The 24,813-nt window shown below is 38.7% G+C and overlaps 1 protein-coding gene across 2 annotated transcripts in view; it reads right to left on the reverse strand.

The window, feature by feature from the left end:
* SLC2A12 (solute carrier family 2 member 12) overlaps positions 1 to 24,813 on the reverse strand; it is a 72,099-nt gene that overhangs the window by 44,270 nt on the left and 3,016 nt on the right. For both annotated transcript variants that reach the window (XM_044002874.1, XM_044002873.1), the window contains exon 2: positions 7 to 1,356. In XM_044002874.1, coding sequence (XP_043858809.1) covers positions 7 to 1,356 — 1,350 coding nt within the window. The remainder of the gene's footprint in view (positions 1 to 6; positions 1,357 to 24,813) is intronic.

Here is a 24,813-nt window from a genome sequence, read left to right on the forward strand (position 1 = left end):
ACTTACTTGGTCCAAGACCTATGGAAAAAGCAGCGACATAAAAAAGTAAGCTGATCAAGGAGAGCCATTTCAAAAACTCTGGAATTTCGTCTGGGCCCATTTCCTGGTGATGCTGTGTTGGGCTTGGTCTAGAGGTTTCAACACTGGAAACAGATGCCCTGGTCAGCTCCCCTTGCCTTTCAGTGTCACTTTTGATTGACATTAGTGAGCTCTTGCTGTTTGGAGAGATTCCTATAAATAGTTCTTTTAGACTGTTGTTGCTAACTGGAAAATTTTCTTGTTCAAAAAAATTCGAGTCTTCTAATGAGTGATTGACAGGAATATTATTTCTGCAGATACTGGTAAAATTGATAGGGATATTAAGATTCACAAGACCCATAGTCACCAAGGAGGCTGCCATCACTGAGGTGCCCAGGCACAGAAAGGTCTTGCTCCCCACTCGGTCCACAAAAAGGGTAGCTGGAACTGTGCTGATTACTTTGACAACTCCAACTCCAGTTGAGGCAAGGCTGGCTGCCTCATTGCTCTGAAACCCAACAGATTTTAAGACAGTTGATGCATAAAATAAAATGTTTGGTTGTCCTGTGATTTGCACAAAAAAAACTAATGTGAGGCCTATTAGTACTCTGGTCCTCATGTTGTCCTTTGACCGAAAAAGATCCCAGAAACTATACTGGTGTTCATCTTTCAAGGAAGATTTTATTGCACTAAGTTCTTCAGTGGTATCTGAGATGCCTCTTAGTCTTTCTAGGACTTTGCTAGCAGCTTCATCAGACCCTTTCATCACTAGGAATCGAGGGCTGGGGGGAAGAAAGTACATCGCGATGGCCTGCAAAACTCCCAGTGGAATAACAAGGCCAAACATATACTTCCAACCATGGAAAACACTGGCAAATGCATAATTTGAAATATAGGCAAGGAGAATGCCAATTACAATCATAAGTTCATTCAATGATACGAGAAGGCCTCTTCTGTTCTGCGGAGCAATCTCTGCAATATAGACACAGGTAGCAACGGAAGACAGAGATATGGAAATTCCTATGGCAAATCGTCCTACAATAAGAACTGGATAGGATAAAGTCAGGATCAGAACCAAGCTGCCTAGTCCAAGTAAGCAAGATGACAAAATGATAGCAGTTCTTCTCCCATATCTGTCTATCAGGAATCCTCCTGTGAGTGATGCCAGTAAGGCCCCAATGAGCAGGGAACTTACAACCATTTCCTGCTGTCGGCAAGACAAGGATAATAAGCCACTTAATTGTAGAAGGGCCCCAGAGATGAGTCCAAGTTCATAACCCACCAGGAGTCCACTGACAGCAGCAGTAACAGATGAGAGGAAAGTAAACATTCCACATCCTACAAACAAAAAGGAAAAACAGAGATGTCAGTCCCAAATTATTATTTTAACATTCTATGTATGAACTTGGCCATAACCTTGGGCAAATGATTTCATACCACTGAGCTAGGATGAAAAGACCAAATACCAAACTCAGCATCATTGCAGGAAAAACAGAGATTGTTGGCTATAGAAACAAATACTTCTCTCCACCACCTCTTTTTTGGGGGAGGTGGGGATAGGACAAACTTTTCCCCTAAATGTATTAAATCATAAGTAGTTGGCTACACAGACTAATGTTCTCTATGAGCAAACAACTTTGAAAACTGTATATAGGAAAAGAATTTGGTTAGGGATTAGGAAGGGATCAACTATTCTGATAACCTAGCTCATCTTATTCTATCCCATGTCCCAAGAGAAGAACTTTTGGACAGGACTGGGATCAAAGACAGCTTTCTATGAGTTGGGTCCCAAAGAATGGCATTGGCTTCTCCTTTTCTACTAGCCTGGGAAAGAAGAAATGTAGAACTAAGGTCTAGGGAATCAATGCCTAGACCTTACTGTAGTTCTTAACCATTTTGCTGTGACAATGCTATCAACAATAAATTAATCACTTATTCTGTGCTGACCATCATGGTAGGAAACAGGGAAAATACCAATGTTAGCTAAGACCTAGTTCTTGTCTTCAAGAAGCTTACAGTTTAATAGGATGGTATGGACACCAATATAAATAGTTATAATACATGATAAGTGCATCCCACAGGTTTTTGTGTGAAGTATCTAAGATGAGGTTGTTATTGACTAAATAGATAGGCAAGGGCTTGCTAGAAGAGGTAGCATTTGAGGTGGGTTTTAAATAGTAGTAGGGATATCATTCCAGGCATTGTAGAAAGCAAAAGTCATGGAAATCCCATAGGCAATAGCTCCCCTCATTTTACAGATGAGAAAAATGAAACTCAACTAGGTTAAATGACTTGCCCACAATTACTTAGAGAATAGATACTGGAAACAGGATTTGAAATGTGGGTCTTCTGACTCTAGGTGGCACAGGAGTGCCAGGCCTGGAGTCAGGAAAACCTGAGTTCAAATGTGACCTCAGATACTTACTAGCTGTGTGACTCTGGGCAAGCCACTTAACCCTATTTGTCTCAGTTTCCTCATCTGTAAAATGATCTGGAGAAGGAAAAAGCAAACAACTCTACTATGCTGATGGAATATTATTGTACTAGAAGAAATGTTGAGTAGGATGCTTTCAGAAAAACCTGGGAAGACTTACCATAATTGTTGCAAAGTGAAATAAGCAGAACCAGGAGAACATTATATATATAGTAACAACAATATTGTATGATGTTTAACTGTGAATGACTTAGCTATTCTCATCAATACAATGATACAAAACAATTTCAAAGTCCTTATGATGAAAATGCTGTCCATTTCCAGAGAAAAAACTGATGGAGTCTGAATGAAGATTGAAACATACCCTTTTTAAAAATTTTATTATTCTTGGGTTTTTTCCAATATGACTAATATGGAAATATGTTTTCCATGATTGCACATATATAATCTGTATCAAATTACTTGACATCTCAAGGAGAGGAGGGAGGAAGAGAATTTGGAACTCAAATTTTAAAAAAGAATGTTAAAAAATTGCATTTAAGTGGAAAAAATAAATATAAAAAAGAATGTAAACTTCTTGAGGGCAAGATTTGCCCTGCTTTTGTATTTGAATCTCTATTTGGCACATAATAAGTACTTAATAATTGTTTTTCATTTCAGTCTAAAATAAATAACCAAATAGATTAATTAATTAGTTAGTTAATTAATTAATGAGAAGGGGAATGGGGTGAGAATGAGAAGAATGTCCCAGGAAGAAGAGATAGCCAATGAAAAGGCACAAAAATATGGAACTTTGGACTACTAAAGGTGGTAGTACCTCATTTGACAAAAAACTCCTGGAAAACTACAAAGCAGTTTAGTAAAAATTAGGTTTAAACACACATTTAATACTATATGTTACAATAAACTTCAAACAGATACATGTTGCAAAAATTAAGCTAGGTGGCACAGTGGATAGAGCACAGGCCCTGGATTCAGGAGGACCTGAGTTCAAATCCAGCCTCAGACACTTAACACTTACTAGCTGTGTGACCCTGGGCAAGTCACTTAACCCCAATTGCCTCACACACACACACACACACACACACACACACACACACACACAAAATAATAATAATAATTAAAGGTCCCAAGAGACTAGATCTGTGATTTCATTGTTTTAGGGAACTAAAAACAATGAGGAAACTCTATCTACTAATGCAGGTTGATGCCAATTTACTCTTAGAGAGTTTCCTAGAACACAAAAAGCATAAGCACATGGCAGTTTTTATCTAGGTGGGATTAGGATTAGATCTTGAATCTCTGGCTGCCTTCTGTCTTTGTGTTTTCTTGACTAATTATAGGTCAGTGACTAGTGATCTTGAAAAAAATGGATGCTCTCAACCTTGCCAGCTACCTCGGGAGTTAAAGAGTTCCTCTTCCATATTCATTTTGTAGCTGAAGAACTAGAGAAAGCCATGCCCTGGCTGGCAAGGAGATCTGGATCTTGTGAATTACTCAGACAGTATAAATCCAAGGCACATGTAAAATATCTGATCACAGGGGCAGCTAGGTGGTGCAGTGGATAAACCACCGGCCCTGGATTCAGGAGGACCTGAGTTCAAACCCAGCCTCAGACACTTGACACTTAGTAGCTGTGTGACCCTGGGCAAGTCACTTAACCCTCATTGCCCTGCAAAAAAAAAAAAAAAAAAAGATATACCAAAAAAAATATCTGATCACCAGACCTACAGTGTTGTCTTTACCCTCAAAGGCATTGAGGGAGTATAAGGAACATTATGGATTACTTGAGATGTTTTATGTTTTTTATATTTGTTCATCCACACCTTCTTAATCCTTAGTATTTATGTACTTCTTATGGTATAGGAAAAACTAATAGCTATCTTATACTGAATATCCATATTGCTTTTTTAAGACTTTTTCTAGAAAGGACTTGGTTGTTCCCAAATTGGGGAAATCTTAGACATAAGCTATATCTTAACTTGTCTTAGAGATTTCCCTGGATTTACTACAGGCTGTGAGCTGAGAAAGAGAGAGGGGAGGTTAGATTCTGTAGGGCTGAACACAGTCCATGTGAGCCCAAAGCTTCTTGTTGGAGTCCCTAAGGCCTTGAGAGTACATTTGAAATATCTCTAAACCCCTGTAAACAATATAAATTGGGATATTTGGTCTTACCAAGAGCAAGAACTTCCTGAATTGTTCTAGTCCAGATAACCCAAACCTGCTGTTTGGGTTATGGAGCAGGTGCCTCCTGGCTTAGCAGAATCAAATGCAACACAGACTGTGTTTGGTAGATTCCCTAGGACAGAGTTTTTGAAACTCTCTTCTGTGGAGCCCTGAAATTTCACAGAAGCTGGCTTGGGCACTGTGGGGTGATTTTGAAAGATGCATTAGGCCTCTATGTTTCAGGCGCTTTCATAAAATCAGAAACTTAAAGGAGGTTTTTGTTCTTCTGTGTTTTAAGCTTTTTTGAGGATGTTAATTATGAATCCTGTTCTTTTAATTATATCTCAAAATACCTTCTGCTCATATAGCTAAGCCATAGATAGCCAAACATTTGTTTCCAAGTGTATTTAAAAGGCAGGGTGGTATACTGGGTAGAGTACTGGCCCTGGGAAGCAAGAAGACCTAAATACAAATCTGGCCTCAGACTTTTACTAGCTGTGTGACCCTGGACAAGTCACTGAACCCCATTTGCCTCAGTTTCCTCATCTGTAAAATGAGCTAGAGATGCTAATGGAAAACAACTCCAAGTTCTCGGCCAAAGAAAACCCCAAATGTGGTCACAGAGTCAGATATGACTAATCAGCAAAAAAAAGGAGAAAAATTGACCGAAAAAAACTTTCTCCTAAGCTATTTATTGGTCCTAAATCTCCCTTCTGAAGTCATAGATATTAAGTCTAATTCCCCTTCTAGATAACAATGATAACTAGCATTTATAAAGTATTTTTAATATCTACTTTAATAAATATTACCTCATTTTATCCTCTCAACTACCCTGGGATATAGATACTATTATAATTCCCATTTTAGAGATGGGGTAATTAAGGCAGAGAGAGATTAAGTGAATTACCCAGTGTCACACAACTGGCAAGCATCTGAGGCAGAATTTGAATTCAAGTCTTCTTCACTGCAGGTCCAACACTCTATCCACTGTACCACTTAGCTTCTCATTCGTCAATTTGGGTGGTAGTGGTATAGGTACAGAGGGAAAGCACTCGATCATCAAATCCTGCATCTAATACTTACTAGAGGGTATAACCATGGGAAAATAATTTAATTCCTCCAAGTCTCAGGTTTTTTCATATTGCCCACAGGGTTGGGAAGATGAAATGAGATTATATATATATATATATATATATATATATATATATATATACATATATATATATATATATATGTTTTAGTGTAATTTTAAGCATTAATAGCCTAAAATAATAAAGTGGTCTGTAGATCTAAAACTTTTTTAGAAATGCCATCTAACTCCTTTAACCATTTCTTACAGAATACCTTTTCTGAATCTCTTTCCAGTTTATCAATGTTCCTCTTAAAACATGATATCTAGAACTGAAAACAATAATATAACATGAATAATGACATTTCAGCACTCTTTCTGGTAGCATCCAAGGATGAAAGATGGTTAAATCACAATTTAAAAAATAGAATGATATTTCAGATTTCTTTCCCTCATTTTCTTTTAGTATGAGTAACTGGCTATAGCCCAATATAAACTTTATCTCATTTTGCCTTTTGCCTCATAGATCTCTTTCAAATTGTATTGACTGATCAAGGTTCCAAGTTTTTAATATAAAGGTTATATGATTTCAAAAATCTTGAAAACCCCTGATACACAGCCATTCTGTGACTTCACCCCCCCCTTCCCCCCATACCCCATCCCACCTACCCAGAAGCTGGTATGATGTAAAACAGCTGGAATACGGCATTCAGCAATTTCTCTGGCTGCACTTTTATTACTTCACCTGTAGGTGGAGAATGAAGCTGCCTACAATGAGTGCCATGATTTGAATGATACCAGAAGTCTTGTCCTCTTATTCATTTACTTATTACCCAGATCTCTAAGGTACAGAAACTACTACAAGATTTCTTCAATGGCAGAGACCTGAACAAGAGTATCAATCCTGATGGGATGTGGCCTCTGGAGCAGCAGTGCAGGTAGCCATTCCAATGGGTGACAAATCAGAGAAAGGGCAGGACCTGTTGCTGTTGAATGTGGCACCCTTTTCCCTGGGGCTGGAGACAGCAGGAGGTGTGAGGACAGCACTGATCAAACGCAACTCCACCATCTCCACCCAGCAGACCTAGATCTTCACCACCTATTCTGACAACCATCCAGGTGTCCTGATCCAGATATGTGAGGAAGAATAGTCCATGACCAAGGACAACAACCTACTGGATCTTTCTCACTTGAGGGGTAGCCTTTGTGGTGCTCCCCCAGATTGAAGTGACCTTTGGAACTGATGCCAATGGAATTCTGAATGTCAGAGCTGTGGATAAGAGCACAGGCAAAGCCAACAAGATCCCCATCACTAATGATAAAGGGCACCTGAGCAAAGAAAAAGTGGAATGTTATAAGATGCAGAGGAATATAAACCTGAGGATGAAAGCCCAATGGGAGAAAGTCTCTGCCAAGAATGCTCTGGAATCTTGTGCTTTCAACCTGAAGAGTGCAGTGAAGTATGAAGACCTGAAGGGCAAGATTAGCTAGAAAGACAAGAGAAAGGTGCTGGAGAAATGCCAAGAGGCTCTTTTTAGGCTTGATGTCAACCAGCTGGCTATGAAAGAAGAGTTGGAGCATAAGAGGAAGGAGTTGGAGCAGGTGTGTAACCCTATCATTACAGGGAGCTGGGAGTCCCCCTAGGGAAAGTTGCAGGGCTCGATCCCAGCATTCAAGCTCTGAAAGAGGCCCCACTATTGCTTATTCCTTTACTTTTTTCTTTTCATTTATTCATTTGTTTGTTCATTTGTTCAATTTTATCCATGAGCTTGTCAAGGTACCTGGAGTCCCACAATTCATCTTTGGTTATCACTAACAAGGTTCAATGGGTAATCTTTACATAGCATAATTCTAGAGCTAGAAAGAACCTCAGAGATTAAATCAAATGCTCTCATTTTACAGATGAGGAAACTCGGGCCTAGAAGAAGTTAAATGACTTGCCTGTGGTCATACAGACTGTAAACAGAGAAAGAATTTAGGACTGAGATCTCCTGACTCCAGAGGCAATGAGGTGGCCCCAACAAATAGGGCACAGGTTGTGTAGTCAGGAAGACCTGAATACATTTTTCATTTTTATCTTTAGTTCCAAGTTTTCTTTTTCTCCCCACCCTTCCCCCACCCATTGAGAAAGCAAGAAAGAGAATACTCATGGTACGTATGAAGTAATGCAAAACTTATTTCCACATTAGTCAGGTTGCAGGGGGGAAAAAGAAGCAAAAAAAGAAAAAATATATTTTTCAGTCTATACTCAGATTCCTTAAGTTCTCTATCTGGAATTGAGAGCATCTTCCCCTTTTGGGGGGGGGGCAGGGCACAGGGCAATGACGGTTAAGTGACTTGCTCAGGGTCACACAGCTAATGTCAAGTGTCTGAGGCTGCATTTGAACTCAGGTCCTCCTGAATCCAGGGTTGGTGCTTTATCCACTGCACCACCTAGCTTCCCCAGTAGATAGCATTTTTCATCATGAGTCCTTAAACTTGAGTTCAAATGCAGGCTCAGATACCCACTAGCTGTGTGATCCTGGGCAAATCATTTAACCTCTGCATGCTTCAGTTTCCTCATCTGTATAATAGGCATAGCAATAATACCTACTTCTCAGGGTCGTGATGATGTTCCAATGAGATACCCATAAGGCTCTTTGCACAGTACGTGGCACATAGTAGGTGCTTAATAAATACTTGTTTCCTTCTTTCCAGAAGTAGTGCTCTTTCTGCTGTACCATACTGTTAACTTCTAAGTGTAACATGAATGTGTAAATCCAGTTAAAGAAAAAAAAAATTTCCCTTAGGATCACCTCTACTGCTTGCACTTTGAAAACTGTGATGCTCATACTCTGAGCTTCTGCCATAAGAAACTAGGTTTGTATATATCAATGACGGAGCAGCTAGGTGGTGCAGGATAGAGTGCCCAGCTAGGAGTGAGGAAGACTCATCTTCCTGAGTTTAAATCTGGACTCAGACCCTTACTAGCTGTGAGACCCTAGGCAAGTCACTTAACTCTGTTTCAGTTTCCTCATCTGTAAAAATGAGCGGGAGAAGGAAATGGCCAACTGCTCCAGTATCTTTCCCAAGAAAACCCCAAATGGGGTCACAAAGAATCAGTCATGACTGAAGTAACTAAACAATAAAACGTATCAAAGAAAATGATAGAAAGTAACTGGATTGCAAGACTTAAAGCTGGGAGGAAACTTAGAAATCACCTAGTCCAAGGGTTTTTCTTTTGTGAAATGGATCCCTTTTACAGTCTTGTGAAGCCTATGGCCCCCTTCTCAAAATATTGCTTTTAAATGTATAAAATAAAATACATAGGATTGCAAAGGAAACCAATCATATTGAAATGGTGATCTAACCTTTTTTGAAAAGTCACAGATGATGGGTTAAAGATCTTTGATCTAGTTCCACCCCCCCTTTACCTTCTTCTTTTCACAGGTAAAGAAACTATAGGGATCAAGTGATTTGCCCAAAGTCACATAGGAAGTGGTAGTCAGAATTCAAACACAAGTGAGGTGACCCAAACCCACTGTACAAACTGTGACCAAGTGAGCCAGGAATTTTATATCTCTATGTTTTGTTTACCTTGTAAGAGGTGAGACAAATTCTGGCCCGCTGTGGGTAGAAATGTTATCCTGTGCCTAACACTGCCAAGTGACTAAATGTTCAAGTTGACTTTTTATTTCCGCAGAATGATTTTAAAATTTGGCTTGAGATCAAAACAATCAGTAGCAATCGCCAAGGTCATTTGGCTTTCCCCCCTTATTTTATGACAGGTCCTCTTAATTTTTCCAGACAGATGAATTTTCAAGAAAAGAAATTCCAAAGAGGTCCAGAGTAAAAAGTGTTAGGCCTTGAATTTTCTTTAGTTTCCTCTAAATCCTGACAGCTACTGAGTAATAACAAGCTTACATTTATTTACTGCCTTGGAGGTGCAAAATATTTTACATGTATGATGTCATTCAGTTCTCATAGTTACCACATGAGATAGCCAAGATAGAAAATATTTGCCCCAGTTTGTAGCTGAGAAAACTAAGCCTTAGAGTCCCCCAACTAATTAGTGGCAGAGCCAGAACTATAACCCGCTTTGGACTCCAGATTTCTTTCCCCTCTACTGAAGCCCTCTACTGGTGATGAACATTTTTAGCCACAGACACACAAAAAAAGTAGTATGTCATGATGGATATAGACTTTTGAACTTGACTCAATAATATCTAGATTCAAATCTTGTGCTGGCTGTGTGACCCTGGAAAAGTCACTTAACCATCATATGCCTCAGTCTCCTCATTTTAAAAAATTAATAGGCTAGATTCTATGACTTCCAAGGTCCCTTACAGTTCTCCATCTGGGATCCCCAGGAACACCTGAAGACCACTGCTGAAGCAGGGATATATCGGATCAGTATCAGCAGAAGGGTTACCCAACACAGATGAAATATCATAGATCTTGTCAAGTGATGGTGTACTATACACTTGACATTCACTAGTAACCATGACAACTATAATAACCACTTGAGAATTTCCTTTGGGGGCATTCATTGAGATCAATATTCATCTGTCTAAAAAAAATTAGATTTAGTGTTTTTAAAAAAGATTTAAAAAAAGAAAACAGTTCACCTTGGTGATCTCTTCCAATTATTCTGAGTATTGGAAAGGGCAAACCTAGATGATTCTATATCTAGAAGAAATGAACATTAACACTGAGGCATTTGGACCAGCAGGGTTAGGGGGGGGCATATGCAAGGCTCTTTTGGATAAATTACTTCTTATGGCAGAAGCTCAGGGTCACACAGTTAGTGAGTGTCTGAGGCCAGATTTGAACCCCCCCAGTCACCATTCCAACTGACCATATGGAAGCCTGAGGTAAGCCTCCTTCCAGCCATGAATAATTTAGGAGCTTACAATGGAAGATGAGGAAAAATTCTTTAAATGGTTGAACATTCCTTAGTTTTAATCTAAATTCTTCCTGTAAATGAGAAATAATACCTTACATCTATCTACTAATACTTAGAAAGACATAGATAGCTATCTCTATATCTCCATAGACATCAATATCTCTATCTATCTATGTAGGTATCTATCATCTATCTATATTGTGAGAAAATGGATAGTTGTCTCCTCTCAATGAGTATATAACAGTCAATCATTCTTCTCCGGATCTGTTTGTAGGACAAAGATCTCAGATCCCCTCCTCCCCCTCTGGCTAACAAAATCACATGGTTCAAGGAGCCCTGGTCTCAATAAGGTCCACTCTGGAGTTGTATCCATATAAAGAAGAAGAAGGTCCACTCCTGAGTTATATCCATATAAGGAAGAGGGGTGGGAATACTGCATTCCGATTAGCTAGTTTTTCCATGTAGATTGTAACCCTTGAGTAATCAGACTAATGATGAAAAGGGGGAGGGTCCATTTGCATAAGGGACTAGGGTATAAAACAGGGCCTTTGAGCCCCCTTTCTTTGCACCCACTAGCTGAACACTAGGGTGCCTCCTTCTCATAAGAAGGAAATAAAAGAGCCTTTGTCACATCGCTGCTGAATTCTTGAGAATTATTGAGAAGTGGATTGTTTTCCCTCACATATATCTATGCATAGACTATTGATCAAATTCTGGCTTGGGGTTATTCAAGCTTATCCCCATGCCTTACAAGTGGCCAGATAACTGTGCTAAGGGCTGAGAACACTAAGGAAAAGGAAAAAAGTTTCTGCCCTCAAGGATCTTACATTCTAATGGGAAAGAGAACATTTACATTTATAGTTATATACAAGTCAATACACAAAGTAAATAAAATATAAACTTGGAAGGACAGGCATTAGCAGCTGTAGGATGGGGTTCAGGGAAGCCTACTGCAAAAGGTAGCTATGAGCTGAGTCTTGCAGAGATTCTAAGAGGCAGAGGTGAGGAGGGAGAATATTTCAGGCATGGGGATAGAGGCCAAGGTTGTATTTCACTTTAGTTATCCTAAATTATCACTATTTTAACTTCTTTGGACATTTTGCCAATAAACTTTACCACCTTCTTGGCAAAACCCTGCTTCTTAGAATAGTTCACTGTCCAGCTAAAAGGAGTCCCTAACTTCTCCCTTTTCACCCTCTTGACCCTGATCAATCCAATAGGGGAGCCCATTACAATAATTATATTTGTTAAGCACTTACTATGTGGCAGGCACTGTACTAAGCACTGAAGCAACAATGAAAGGCAAAACTAGTTCCTGCCTTCAAGGAGCTCATAGTCTAACGGGGGAAGGCACCATGCAAACAATTATGTATAAGCAAGATACATACACAATAAATTAGAGATAATTTAGGGGGTTCAAGAAAGGTCTTTAGCAGAAGGCAGGATTTTAGTTTGAAAGCAGTCAGAAGCTGGGGGCAGAGACAAAAGAAATCCACCTAAAGAAGTCTGAGGAGGTGTTCAAGAAGATTACAATGAGGAAGATGTGTTATATGAGGGAGTCGTCAGACACACAGGAAAAAGGGCATAGGAGCCAGCGTGTAAACAGTCCTTTGCGGCAGCTACATTCATTGTCACAATAATAGCTGTGTTGTCCATTCCTCATAGCCAGTCAGATGAAATGAATATTACTGGCATGGAACATGAAACGTTCAGTTTCTCACAATATTTTAATTACTGGACACTAGCTTCCTTTCCCCCTGGCCCAAGTGTCCATGGAACTATGCACCCTGTTAAGCTTTTGATAAAGATTTGTTGACTGGTTCCAAAAACTTGCCAAAAAGTATATGCAAATTCTATAAGAAGTAGGGGAGAAGAGAAAGAGACCAGGGCTTGAAGCCAAGAATCTGATGTTCTTAACCCAGCACAGGCCACTAAATAACTGTGTGGCTGAAGCCAAGTCCCTAGGCCTTGATTTCTTTTCTGCAAAATGAGCAAATTGGACTAGGGTCCAATGAGTCCTAAAGAGACTCATGTCCGGGGGGCAGCTAGGTGGTGCAGTGGATAAAGCACTGGCCCTGGATTCAGGAGTACCTGAGTTCAAATCCGGCCTCAGACACTTGACACTTACTAGCTATGTGACCCTGGGCAAGTCACTTAACCCCCATTGCCCCACAAAAAAAAGAGAGAGGGAGAAAGAGAGAGAGACTCATATCCTTTCCAGTTCTAGAATTCTATAATTATCTTCTTCAAACACACACATAGAGACAGACAAATAGACGCGCGCGCGCGCGCACACACACACACAGTCCATTTTTGGCAAGGCCTTATCAGAATCTGAATACTTAAAAATTTAAAAGATAAGAGCAGTTATCCATTGCTACATAAAGCCAGAGAATAAACTTATGACAACATTGTTATACATGCTGGAAAGGCTGGGTCTATTCAAATAATTCTTAGTCCATTCTTCCCTCAAGTTCAATCACCAGACTCATTTAAATAGTCCACCCTATGTTGGCATCACACAGAACTGTATATATGTATATATGTATATATGGGCTTGCACATTTTAAGATTTGTCACACTTTTTAAGTAATATATCATGCTATACACAGCATTGTTAGTAACCAGCTAACCCATTTGACACTCATGTGGGGATTATAATATTTGTCATTATCATTATATAGATTTTTATTGGGTATCTACTGTACAAATGGAATTCTGTATAAATGAGAATATGCTTTAATAAGTTCCAGCCCAGAGATCAACAATTGTAACTCTTGGCCATAGAAGGTTTAACCTTGTACCCTTTAGCTTGCATACTACACCAAGGTACTAGTCAAGTTTGGGGATTTCAGGGAGCCTAGACAAGGTCTCACACTGTTGATCAATTATAGAGGTTAATAACAAACTAAGAGAGTACTTACTCATTCATACAAAAGGGGTTTAAAATGTGTGAGCCCTCCATCTCCCTATCCTCCCTAAAGACCTATTCTGGCATTATGGAGGGAAGTGATATCCCATTTGGAGGCAGCTGAATCCAAGGGGACATAAAAAAAAACAAAAACTTGTTTTAGGCAGGCAAGGGACCACAGTTGAAGGTATTAGACCTACACAAACAAAGGGAGCTTATAGTCTTACTAAGCCAATGCAAATAGACAGGCACAGGGATTGGCAGAATTCCATTGCTATCAAGGGCTGTAGTCATAGACTTTTCCATATCTGCATACACACTTCCCCATTTTAGGTGAATAGGCCAGATCTCAATGGTAAGCACCACCCAAAAAATCTTAGAAAGGGAATTCTGGCTTGGGGCTATTCAAGTTTATCCCCATACCACCCCTTACCACCACCACCCCCAGTGTAAGATTCTTTTTTTTTTTCCCAGGACAATGAGGGTTAAGTGACTTGCCCAGGATCACACAGCTAGTAAGTGTCAAGTGTCTAAGGCCAGATTTGAACTCAGGTCCTCTTGAATCCAGGGCCGGTGCTTTATCCACTGCACCACCTAGCTGCCCCCCAGTGTAAGATTCTTGAGGGTAAGAACTGTTGGATTTTATCTTCTTATCCCCCCAGTCCCTAACATAATGATTTTATGAGTGAACTCTCTTGGCCAGTGTGGATTAGCAAGTATTCTGAGATTTATAGTCTAGGCCTGGGATCTGGAAAGATTAAGTGACTTGGTCCAGGTTATATAGCCAGTGTGAGCACAAGCTGGACTTGAACCCATATCTTATTGATTCCAAGACCAGTTCTCCATGTACTCTAGCTATGCTGCCTTTCAGCATCTAATAGATATTTGTTAAGTTGAATTGAACTGAATTGAGGCCACAGCTCTTCCTATCACTGATTCAGGTAGACTGTGACATCATAGTCAACAGTTGTTTTTGGAACCTCCTCCAAGGCTGGGAGTGGTTATTCAGCTCTTCCTTCTCCTCCCAGACCCCCCCCCCCAAATTCCCAAATTCCTTTCATTGTCCCTCTGCCATCGCTTGTTTTACCAACAAAGATAGAAAGAGAAGCCTTAAGAGAAATACACTTGTGTCTTTTAATATTTTAAGAGCTCTCATGATGAAAAGGAAATCATTTTGTTTTGCTCGGTCCAAGTAGCAAAAATGGGTCACAGTTGCAGAAATAGACAAAGGCAAAGATACCAACAATTATATCGGTCCTAAAGTGGAATGAGCAATCTTGGAAGACGGTAGGTTCCACCTCATTGGAAGTCTTCAAACAAAATAAGGATAAAGGTCCCCAAAAGTAGATGTGCTGGAAGGTGAAATGAACAGTTTTGGAAGATGCAACATACCTGACAAATCATTATCCTGGTTTTCCTTTAAGGTCTCCAATGAAGGAGAATTTGCCACCTCCTAAGACTGCCTTTTCTCCTTTTGGTCACCACTAATTGTTTGGAATTTTTCTCCATTATATCTTCATATTTGTCTCTTTACAACCCCCATCCATTGCTTCTAGTTCTGCCCTCTGAGTGATCTCTTCAGAAAGCATGAAAAACAAGTGAACACTCGGGAATCTATCAGTTATCCTTCACCCCCTATATGGCATAAGCTTACTTCCTATTCTAATTCGCTATCTGTGTCTTTTTTAAATCTGTAGGGACTTAAGTGGAAATTATTCTTTAAATTCATAGAAGATGTCAAGTGGTATGATTGTGTTGTTTTTCCCATTAAGACTTTCATTTTCAATAAAACTTTTTTGAATTTATGATTTTTAGAGAGTTTTTCTCTTGGAAGGGGGTGGTAGAGTATAGTGAGTGACAGAATAGTTTATTAGATTTGAAACCTTCCCTTTGATAAAGTTTTTAGGATACATCCAAATAGTGTCATTTACTTTCTCTTGAACATCCCCTGTTTGCATCCTTTGTTCAGTGACCCCTGACTAATATGGCTCATACTGTTATGAGCCTGGGGTACCTCAGAAGTTTTCTGGGAGAAATCAGAGAACCTTCTCCTTGAGAAGCTAAACCAAAAGACAGACACACCTAAAGAGATAAGCAGCAACCTATCAGAACTGAGTTAACTCCAGACCACCACCTTTCATTCTAGTCTCCCCCACTCCTAGGGGAGATAATTCCATTAAGTGTGGCTGCTGCCTGAGTGTTGCCTAGGGGACAGATAACTCAGATAGTCAGGACTACTTTCCCTCATTCTAGTTTCCCCCACCCCCAAAGGGAAGTTTCCACAGTCAGATGATCATCCCATTGGTTCCTCCATCATTGGTGTTCTATAAGTGTTTGCCTTTCTCTTGCTCAGACAGCCAGGTCTCTGAAATTATTTCCCCATGAGAAAAACATGACTTCTCTCCTGGTCTCCTTTCTCTAGTGCCTAAATAAAAGATTATTTTATTCTAATTGGATTTGTGGACGAGAGGGTGTAATTCTTTAAAGAGTAATTCCTAAGCAACCCACCACCATTTCTCCCATAATACTAGCCTATCTTATGCTATATTTTCTGGCTAAAAGAGATGTAGAAATAGATCGGTATATTAAAAAATAACTTGGGGGGCATCTAGGTGGCACAGTGGATAAAGCACCAGCTCTGGATTCAGAAGGACCTGAGTTCAAATCAGGCCTCAGACACTTGACACTTGCTAGCTGTATGACCCTGGGCAAGTCACTTAACCCATACTGCCCTGCAAAAAAAACAACCAAACAAACAATAACAACAACAAAAAACAAACAAACAAACAAAAATCTAAGTAAAAGATAACATTGTCATTGTTGGTAAAAGAAAATTAAAGGAAACAACATTTAGAAACAAGGGACATAAAATAATACAATTTTACAGCAAGTGAATGGTACTTTTTTGAATGGTAGTAAATCTTTTCCTACAATTCTATACCAATGATATTTTCAGGTAACTAAAACTTAAAATCTAAATTCTTTCTAGCTAATTCTGCTTTTTAAAATAAAACATCATGTCCCCAGGCAAAATTTCAAAGTTCAATTATAGCCAGAGTCCAATTTTATATTTTCTAATTAATATTACTTGTAGCTTTTGAAAGTTCAGTATGTTCATAGCCTTAACTACATACAAATCAATTCTATTTAACAAACCTTTTAGGCACTGTACTAGCTGCTGGGGATACAAAAACAAAAATGACAAAGTCCCTGTCCTAAAGAAGCTTACATTCTAGTGAGAGGATAGAACACACAAACACAAACACACACACACACAAATGGGTTCAACAGTAATCATGCCAGCAGGACTAAACTGGGAATACCTAGAATAACTAAGTCTTTTACCTGAAGGTCAGAGAAACAGTGACATCATTAAGTTGGGGATGTGAAATCTGGGAAGAAAAGATTTTGATTGCAGTTTAGAGGATGAGCCAACTAAATTATCTCTGGGAGCTAAATGAGTAGATTGTTGAGACAAACACAACAAGCCACTGTCATCTTCCTTCCCCCTTTCTCTATTCTCTGTGAAAGAACTGTCCTCAGTTAACTGTCCAATACATCCATTTTCAGTCTTCCTCTTCCAGAGAGGGGAAGAGTAAAGGGAAAGAAATCTATTGTGTTGAGCATGAGCAGCCAGTGATCTGAAATAACCTATTCCTCAATTGTTTACTGTCCTTTAGTTGTTTGCTGATTTATTCTCTTTGATAGAAAAAGTGGCAGCTTGACTTGTGTACTAAATAACGGAAGCAGGGCGAGTTGGAGACGGGAGAGTTTCTTTTGGCCTTAGGGAGAAAAAGACATTTAATTTCCTTTGACAAGAGCTAAGGTGGGAGAGAGTGCATAGGATTTGCCCTTCCTTTTAAGAGGTAGAAATTATTCCTTATCAGAACTAAGGGAGTAAGTGGGAAATGAAGCCCGTGGATCCCCACAGGAGACAAAGCACTGCTAAGAGAGACCACTGAGGCCATAGATGTATGATTATTACACTTGGATCCATGATTATATGAGTTCTATCACAAGTAAGAAGAGTAGGGGCAGCTAGGTGGTGAAGTGGATAAAGCACTGGCCCTGGATTCAGGAAGACCTGAGTTCAAATCCAGCCTCAGACACTTGACACTTACTAGCTGTGTGACCATGGGCAAGTCACTTAATCCTCATTGCCCTGCCAAAATAAAAAAATTTTTTTTAAAGTAAGAAGAGTACTTCTCTCTACACATAGATAAGTCAATATACGGTAATTGGAGAAAGCATTAAAAATGGTGGGGATGAGGACAGCCTTCTTGCAATGGGCGGTACCTGAGCTGAACCATGAAGGAAGAACTGTAACAGACGGAGGTGGAGTCCACTCCAAATATGTGAGATGTCTTAGCAAGAACCAAGACTTAGGAATATGTTTGTGTTTCATCAGTGTTTATATTCCTGTGTGTAAAAATTCCCAACCATCACCAATAGCTTAACGATAAGAAACTTGGCATTCGATTACACTTTTAGACATCATGGGAAGGGTTCACTTCCCTAGGCTTGATATTCATCCAAAAAAGATAAAAAGACACCAATTTATCTTCTCTTTTTCTTCCCCCAAACCTTAAATATATAATGTGTGAATACAAATAGACAATTTACATTTACATTTATAAATTTATAAGTATGCAATTTATTTGCTTATTGTCAGGACATATGGTTTTATTGTATGGGGAACTCCCAGATAGAGAAACTTCCTCATATTCTCATACAGAATAGCAACTCCTCTATAATTTCAATCTTAGAGAATTGCCTGGACTGAAAGGTTATCATGTCCACCCAACTATTTCATCGCAAAGGCTGAACTTGAACTCCGATCTCCTTGACTCCAAAGCTAGCTTTCAGTTCATTTTTATATTCTGCCTCTTGTGTGTGTATATACAAAATAATTAATATTATAAAGGTCAAGACAAGACAAGAAGCATTTATTATATAGTGGGGAAAAAAAGCACTGGACTTGAAATTAGAGTCCCACATCTGCTATTCACTGAGTAGACTCATTTCAACTTCATGAGCCTCGGTTTTCTCTTCTATAAAATAAGGATCATAATACTTGCCTTATCCCCACTGTTAGTGTTATGAGGTTCAAGCAATATAAAGTGTGTTAAGTTGCTTTGTAACCATAAAACATTACATAAAACATTAAGCTATGATGATCATATGCTCTCAGTTATCTGCTTTAATGGAGTAACCAGACCAATCCAAAACACCATCTCCATCTCCAGATCACCATCTCCAAATGTTTCCTATTTGACTTTAGAATATATTGCATGATTATTTCTGTAGCAAATTCACTACTTTAATTATAATGAATTATAATTATAATCAGGTTACTATTGAAGGTAGCTTGTACTCACTCAGAGAATCCTGGAGTTGAAAAAAGAATTTACAGATCATCTAATTCAGCCTGAATCTGAATAGGCATTCCCACTACAATGTTGCTTATTGGTCATTTTTTTTTCTTTCTTCAAAGGTCATTCAATCTTTTCTTGAAGAGTTCTTATGGAGAAACCCCGTTACCTCCAGAGAGCACAACCTACTTTTTTTTGGACAGCTCTAAATGATGGGAATTTTTTCCCTCCACAGAGCCTTCATATGCTAACCTGAAAAGCTGAACATAAATCTATAGGAGGGTTGTGGGGTAGCAGCAAAGGGGAGGGGAATGGATCCCTCACAGAACTGGGAATTTTAAAGCATTTTTTTTCAGGCAATGAGGGTTAAGTGACTTGCCCAGGGTCACACAGCTAGTAAGTGTCAAGTGTCTGAGGCCGGCTTTGAACTCAGGTGCTCCTGAATTCAGGGCCAGTGCTTTATCCACTGTACCACCTAGCTGCCCCCCTTAAAGCATTTTTTAATGAAAAGGTCAGAACTGAATATATACAAGTCAAGAGAAAACTAGGAAGGAAATTTTATTTGAGCAATTGGAAGAAGCTTGCAATGATACAGTGCTGATGCCTAATAGGGAGATAAGAAGCAAGTGTCTCTTCACAGCCTTAATGCTTTCAATGGTTACTGAGGGAGTTAAATTTTAAAAACAGAGTACCTGAGGATATACTGGTTGAATTCTTAGGGTTTGAAGAGGAAAAAGAGAAGAGAGAGTAAAAGGAATTCATTAGTATAGAAAGGAGGAAGAAAGAAGTAAAACTTGCTATTTCTCATAATTGGGGTGTGTGAGAAGGTGGGAATACAAACCCTCCCTTCTCAAGGGAAGGTTTATGAGGATGAAGCAGCCAAGGGGCCTCACTCTTATCTAAGAAGAAGGGTTGAACATATGCATACACAAGTATAATCATAAAACACACACACACAATTTGGTGTAGAATTACATCAGACTCAACAAGGAAACAGGCATTAATAGGAAGGAGTGGTGGGTAAGAGAGAGGATAATTCCAGGGAAGGAAAAGTTGGAAACAAAACAAACTTCCTGATCCTGAAGGGGACTTTAAAAAGAAAAACAAAGAACTAGACTCTAAAGGGGTGCTCACAGATTGGGGAATGACTGAAGAAACAATAGTATATGCATGTAATGGAATGGTATTGTGCCATAAAAAAATGAAGAAGGATATCATTTCAAAGAATCTTGGCAAGTAGAATTAATGCAGAATAAAATAAGCAGAACCAAGAGAACAATTTATCCAATAACATCAACACTATAAAAAAGGCAACTTGGAAAGACGTAAGAACTTTCATCAAAGCAATGACAAATCACAACTCCAGAGCACCTACTGATGAAGTGTTTTCTACCTCCTGATAGAGAAATGAAAGACTCAAGGTGAACAAATAGATATGGACGTAACCACTGTGTGCATTTGTTTTGCTTGACTATGCTTATTTGTTATAAGGGTTTTTTTCTCCTCTATATTTATTTGGGGGGGGGGGATGCAGGAGTTAGCAATACTGATGCTAAAAATAGAGGAATATTGAAACATTTTTTTAAATACATGGAATAGAACAGGTGAAAGTTCAGAAGGAAACAGAGATAATCAGAACAGTTTTAAAGGTAACAAGTTAAATTTATTGCATATATTTTAAAATAAAAAGTTATATGAAATGAAGATTATTGGTTTCATATACAATTCACTTTTGTGTTCTCTCATCTATATGTAAATGCTTGGGTTTGTGGAGTATTTATGTTCAGAATAAAAAAATTTAATTTAATTTTAAAAAAAGGAATATCAATCTGGCAACCATTTGGGAGATTGATTGGAGAGAGGAGAGACCCCCAGGCAGAGAGACCAATTCAAAGTTGCATTAGTGTAGTGGGAAAGTCTGAACTAGTGGTCATGCAAATGAATGAAGACATATGAAAGATGTTGTGGAAGTAAAATCAGCAAGACTTTGTTATTGATTGGATACAGGAAATTAGAGAAAGCAAAGACTCAAGGATGACTCTAAAGTTGCAAACTTGGGTGACAGAAAGAGAGTGGCACTTAAACAGAAAAAGGGAACTTTAGAAGAAGGATGCATTTGGGAAGGGGGGAACTGTTAATGAGCTCTTGTTGGACATACTGAAGTTGAGATTTTTGAAAATATCTTTTTTGTGACATCCAGTTGAAGAAAAACTGGATTCTGTATAATTATAATGACCAAGTCTATCCTCAAAGAAGAGACATGAGTCTCTCATAAGAGTAACTCCCTTCATGCTTTGCAAAAAGAGGGATTATGGGTATGGAACCCTGCATGTATGAGATATACTCATTGTGTTGGTTAGCATTGCTAAACTTCTTTTCTTTTTTCTTTTTAATTTCCTATAAGGGTTGGCTCTTTGAGAAGTGGGTAGAGAGGGATATAATGGGGAATTAAAGTAATAAAATAAAAGACATCAATACAAAATTTTAAATAATTGCAAAAATAAAATGGTTAAGAAGGGAAGGGGAAGGGGAGAGGAGGGCAGGGGAGGGCAAGGGAGAGCATCCAGCTGGCAAGATAGTGCCATGAATAGCAATCTGTGGTCTACCCTGCTAGAAGGAGTTCTTAAAACAGGAATTTCACACACTGAAAATATCACAGAACCTTCATATGTTTGTGTTGAATCAGTCCATCATTCTAGCCTGGCAAGATAATTTAGGATCTGCATTTTCTTCATCCAACAAGCTCTCAACTTCAAATCATTGAAAATCTGTTAAGTATGCCCATATATGCCTTCATCCACATAAAAAAAAAATCGAACAACCCTGGGTCAATAACACATTTCTGGAGCACTCCATTAAAGATTTCCCTCAGAACTGAAATCCATCAACTACTCTTTGGGTCTAGTTGTTCAACCAGTTCTGAATCCACCTAACTGTACTGTCATATTTAGTCTTAGTTTATAGAACATTTACCCCATTGGTTTTCTTTACAATGCTAGACAATTTCATGCCTTGGACCCATACTACTGTGTAAAAATTTTTTTTAAATATCTTTTATTCAACTCAATTCAGTTCCACACATGATTCCTGAGTGCTTCTGGCTCAGCAGTGTGCTCAGTTCTAGGGGAGGGGGCAGGGGTGTGGAGATACAATGTGATCAATCCCCAAGTAGCTCATAATCTCCTTGCTGTTTCCAAACTCAACATTCCACTTCCTGACTCTGTACATTCACATAGGTTCTTTCCTATGTCTAGAATGGACTCCCTTCCTACCTCACTTTCTTAGAATCTACAGCTTCTGCCAAAGTTCAGTGTCAGTACCCATATTCTACAGGAAGCCCCTTTTCTGATTATCTAAAGTTTTTAAATGTTCTCCTTCTTGAATTCTTTTCTATTTACTTATCTATTTATGTATTTTAATCCCCTAATAAAATGTATGCTTCTTGAGGGCAAGAATTATTTGATTTTTTTTTCTTTGTAGCTTTCATATCTAGCAAGTGCCTTGCACATAGAAGGTATTCAGGATCATAGGATCATACATTTAGAGGTAGAAGGGACCTTAGATACCAGCTAGATCCATTCTATCATTTTACAGATGAGGAATTAATGCCCCAAGATGTTAAGTGCCTTACCCAAAGTCACCTAGGTCACAAGTAATGGAGTTGAGATTCAAACCCAAATCCCTTCATTCCAAATCCAATACTCCTTCCACTTGTTGAATGGAAATCTTATTGACAAACAAAACTTACACAACATGTGAAAGACTTACAATAGCTTCTAAAATAGTACGGATTGAATGTACAATCAAGTGCCTTAATGCACAGTACATATATCTAGTGCTACAGGTGATCAGAAAAGGAAAAAAAAATCAGTGTTGTTTAGATTTAAAAAAAAAACCTCAGTTGGAGAGGTAACAATTGGTACCATGGTACTGTATAAAATGTCAGTGCTGGAAGGAACTATTTAGAGATCACATAGTCTAACACCCCCGCCACCATTTTAGAGAGAGACCTAGGAAGCTGAAATCCCAAAGTCAAACAACGAATAAGTGGCACCTGAGGTAATCCATTTTACTTCACAGGTTCATAATGCCATCAGTGTGGGATCACAACAGTTCTAAGTCCTATCGGACAGTCTTCAGAAATTATTCTGGCTAAAAACAAATAATAAAAATCTCTCGGTAGCCAACCTTCTGGTTATGAATCTCTGCGAATTTAACCAAACCTTCTTCTAAGCCTGTACTCAGACTTTCCAGCTCTGGTAGGAATGTTGAGAACTTGTTCTATCTGAATATAATCTCCCAGTCCCAGAGTTCACCTCCAAGCAAGGATACATCATCAGAATAAAAGTCTCTAAAGGACGGTCTGGTTGGCTGATATCAGAGAAATATAAACAGCAAAAATGCCACCCCCTCTATAACCCAACACATCAGTGTCTTCCCAGTTAATGCTTGAATGCCTTTTGTTTTCAAACTTAGCAGCCCCTACATAAAATAAATTTGTTTGTGCCATGAGACAGTCTTTCTGGGATTCTGTCTTGGGGTTTGTTAAATGAAATATCCCATTTGTGTTGGAACTCTTACCATGAAGTAGATGTTATTTGTAACTCTATGCCCCTCTTAAAAACAACAAAAAAACCTTTCATGTCTGCATCAGAGGTTTCACTTTAAGAGAGGCTTCTCAACTGTCATTATCTATTTTTCTCACCTTTATTTAGGACTATAAGCCCGATAAGATCAAGGCCTAAAAATGTAGGAATACAGTTTGGCAATCCACAAATAAGATGTCAAACTGGCATGAATCAGGAGGATTCCTGAAGAAGCATTCAATCCCTATGAAAAAGACAATTTCCATTTTAAAAAATTATATTTTATTTATCTGAAAAACAAATTTTATATTAGTATAAATAAGATGAATGGCTATATTTTCCCATTGTTTTTCCCTAATTAAAATCATTTCTAGTTTTTAAAAATTGCTACTTTTAAAAGACCCTAAAATCAGCTTTATGTAAATCATCATTCAGCCTTATGAAAAATGACCCAACTACTGTAGAAAGACTAGAACGGTAGTAGACTAGAACAGTACTTCAGTCACTTACAAAATGGCCTCTAAGGGCTCTTCCAAGTCAAAGATTTTTATCAAATTCTATCTAACTGACTTTTTTTTTTTTTTTAGTGAGGCAACTGGGGTTAAGTGATTTGCCCAGGGTCACAGGACTAGTAAGTGTTAAGTGTCTGAAGCTCGATTTGAACTCAGGTACACCGGACTCCAGGGCCAGTGCTCTATCCACTGCGCCATCTAGCTGCCCCTAACTGACATTTATTAAGCACTTACTATTTATCATAAGATTATAAATAAAGCAGCCATCTAGTCCAACTCTAGAATTCCTCACATGAGGAAACTGCAGCCAAGAGCAGTACAAATGACTTGTCCAGTGTCACAAAGGTAGTAAGTGGCAGAGCCAGAATTCAAAAGGTTCTCTGATATCAAATGAAGTGTTTTTCCCACCGCACCACCACATAACACTGTGTACAGTACTAGGGATACAGAGACAAACACCAAACCTTCATCTTCAAGGAGCTCCCATTCTACTGAGGATGAAGAATTCAACATGCATACAAACAAATAAGACAAAGTAATTTCCAGAGAAGGAGTCCAGAGAACTAGAGGCATCCAAAAAGGCTTTGCATAAGCTTTAAGAAAAGACTATATGATATATCAAGGGAGAAGAGTTTTTTTCTAGGGAAAAAACCATCACCACATTTTTGAACAAGTATTATGAAGGTATCTTTCTCAATTGGTGCTAAATCAGGAAGCATCTCACAACATTTTAATTCGTGAGTCTTCAACTTAGATTTTATACATTTTTGGAGGAGGGAAGTGAGCAAGAAATGTATCCTTAACATGTATTGGGGGCAGGGGGTAGATCTCCAGGGAAAAAGAGGATTTATTCCATTTTC

Source organism: Dromiciops gliroides, chromosome 4 (genome assembly GCF_019393635.1).
Source record: "Dromiciops gliroides isolate mDroGli1 chromosome 4, mDroGli1.pri, whole genome shotgun sequence".
In the NCBI taxonomy this organism is placed as follows: domain Eukaryota; kingdom Metazoa; phylum Chordata; class Mammalia; order Microbiotheria; family Microbiotheriidae; genus Dromiciops; species Dromiciops gliroides.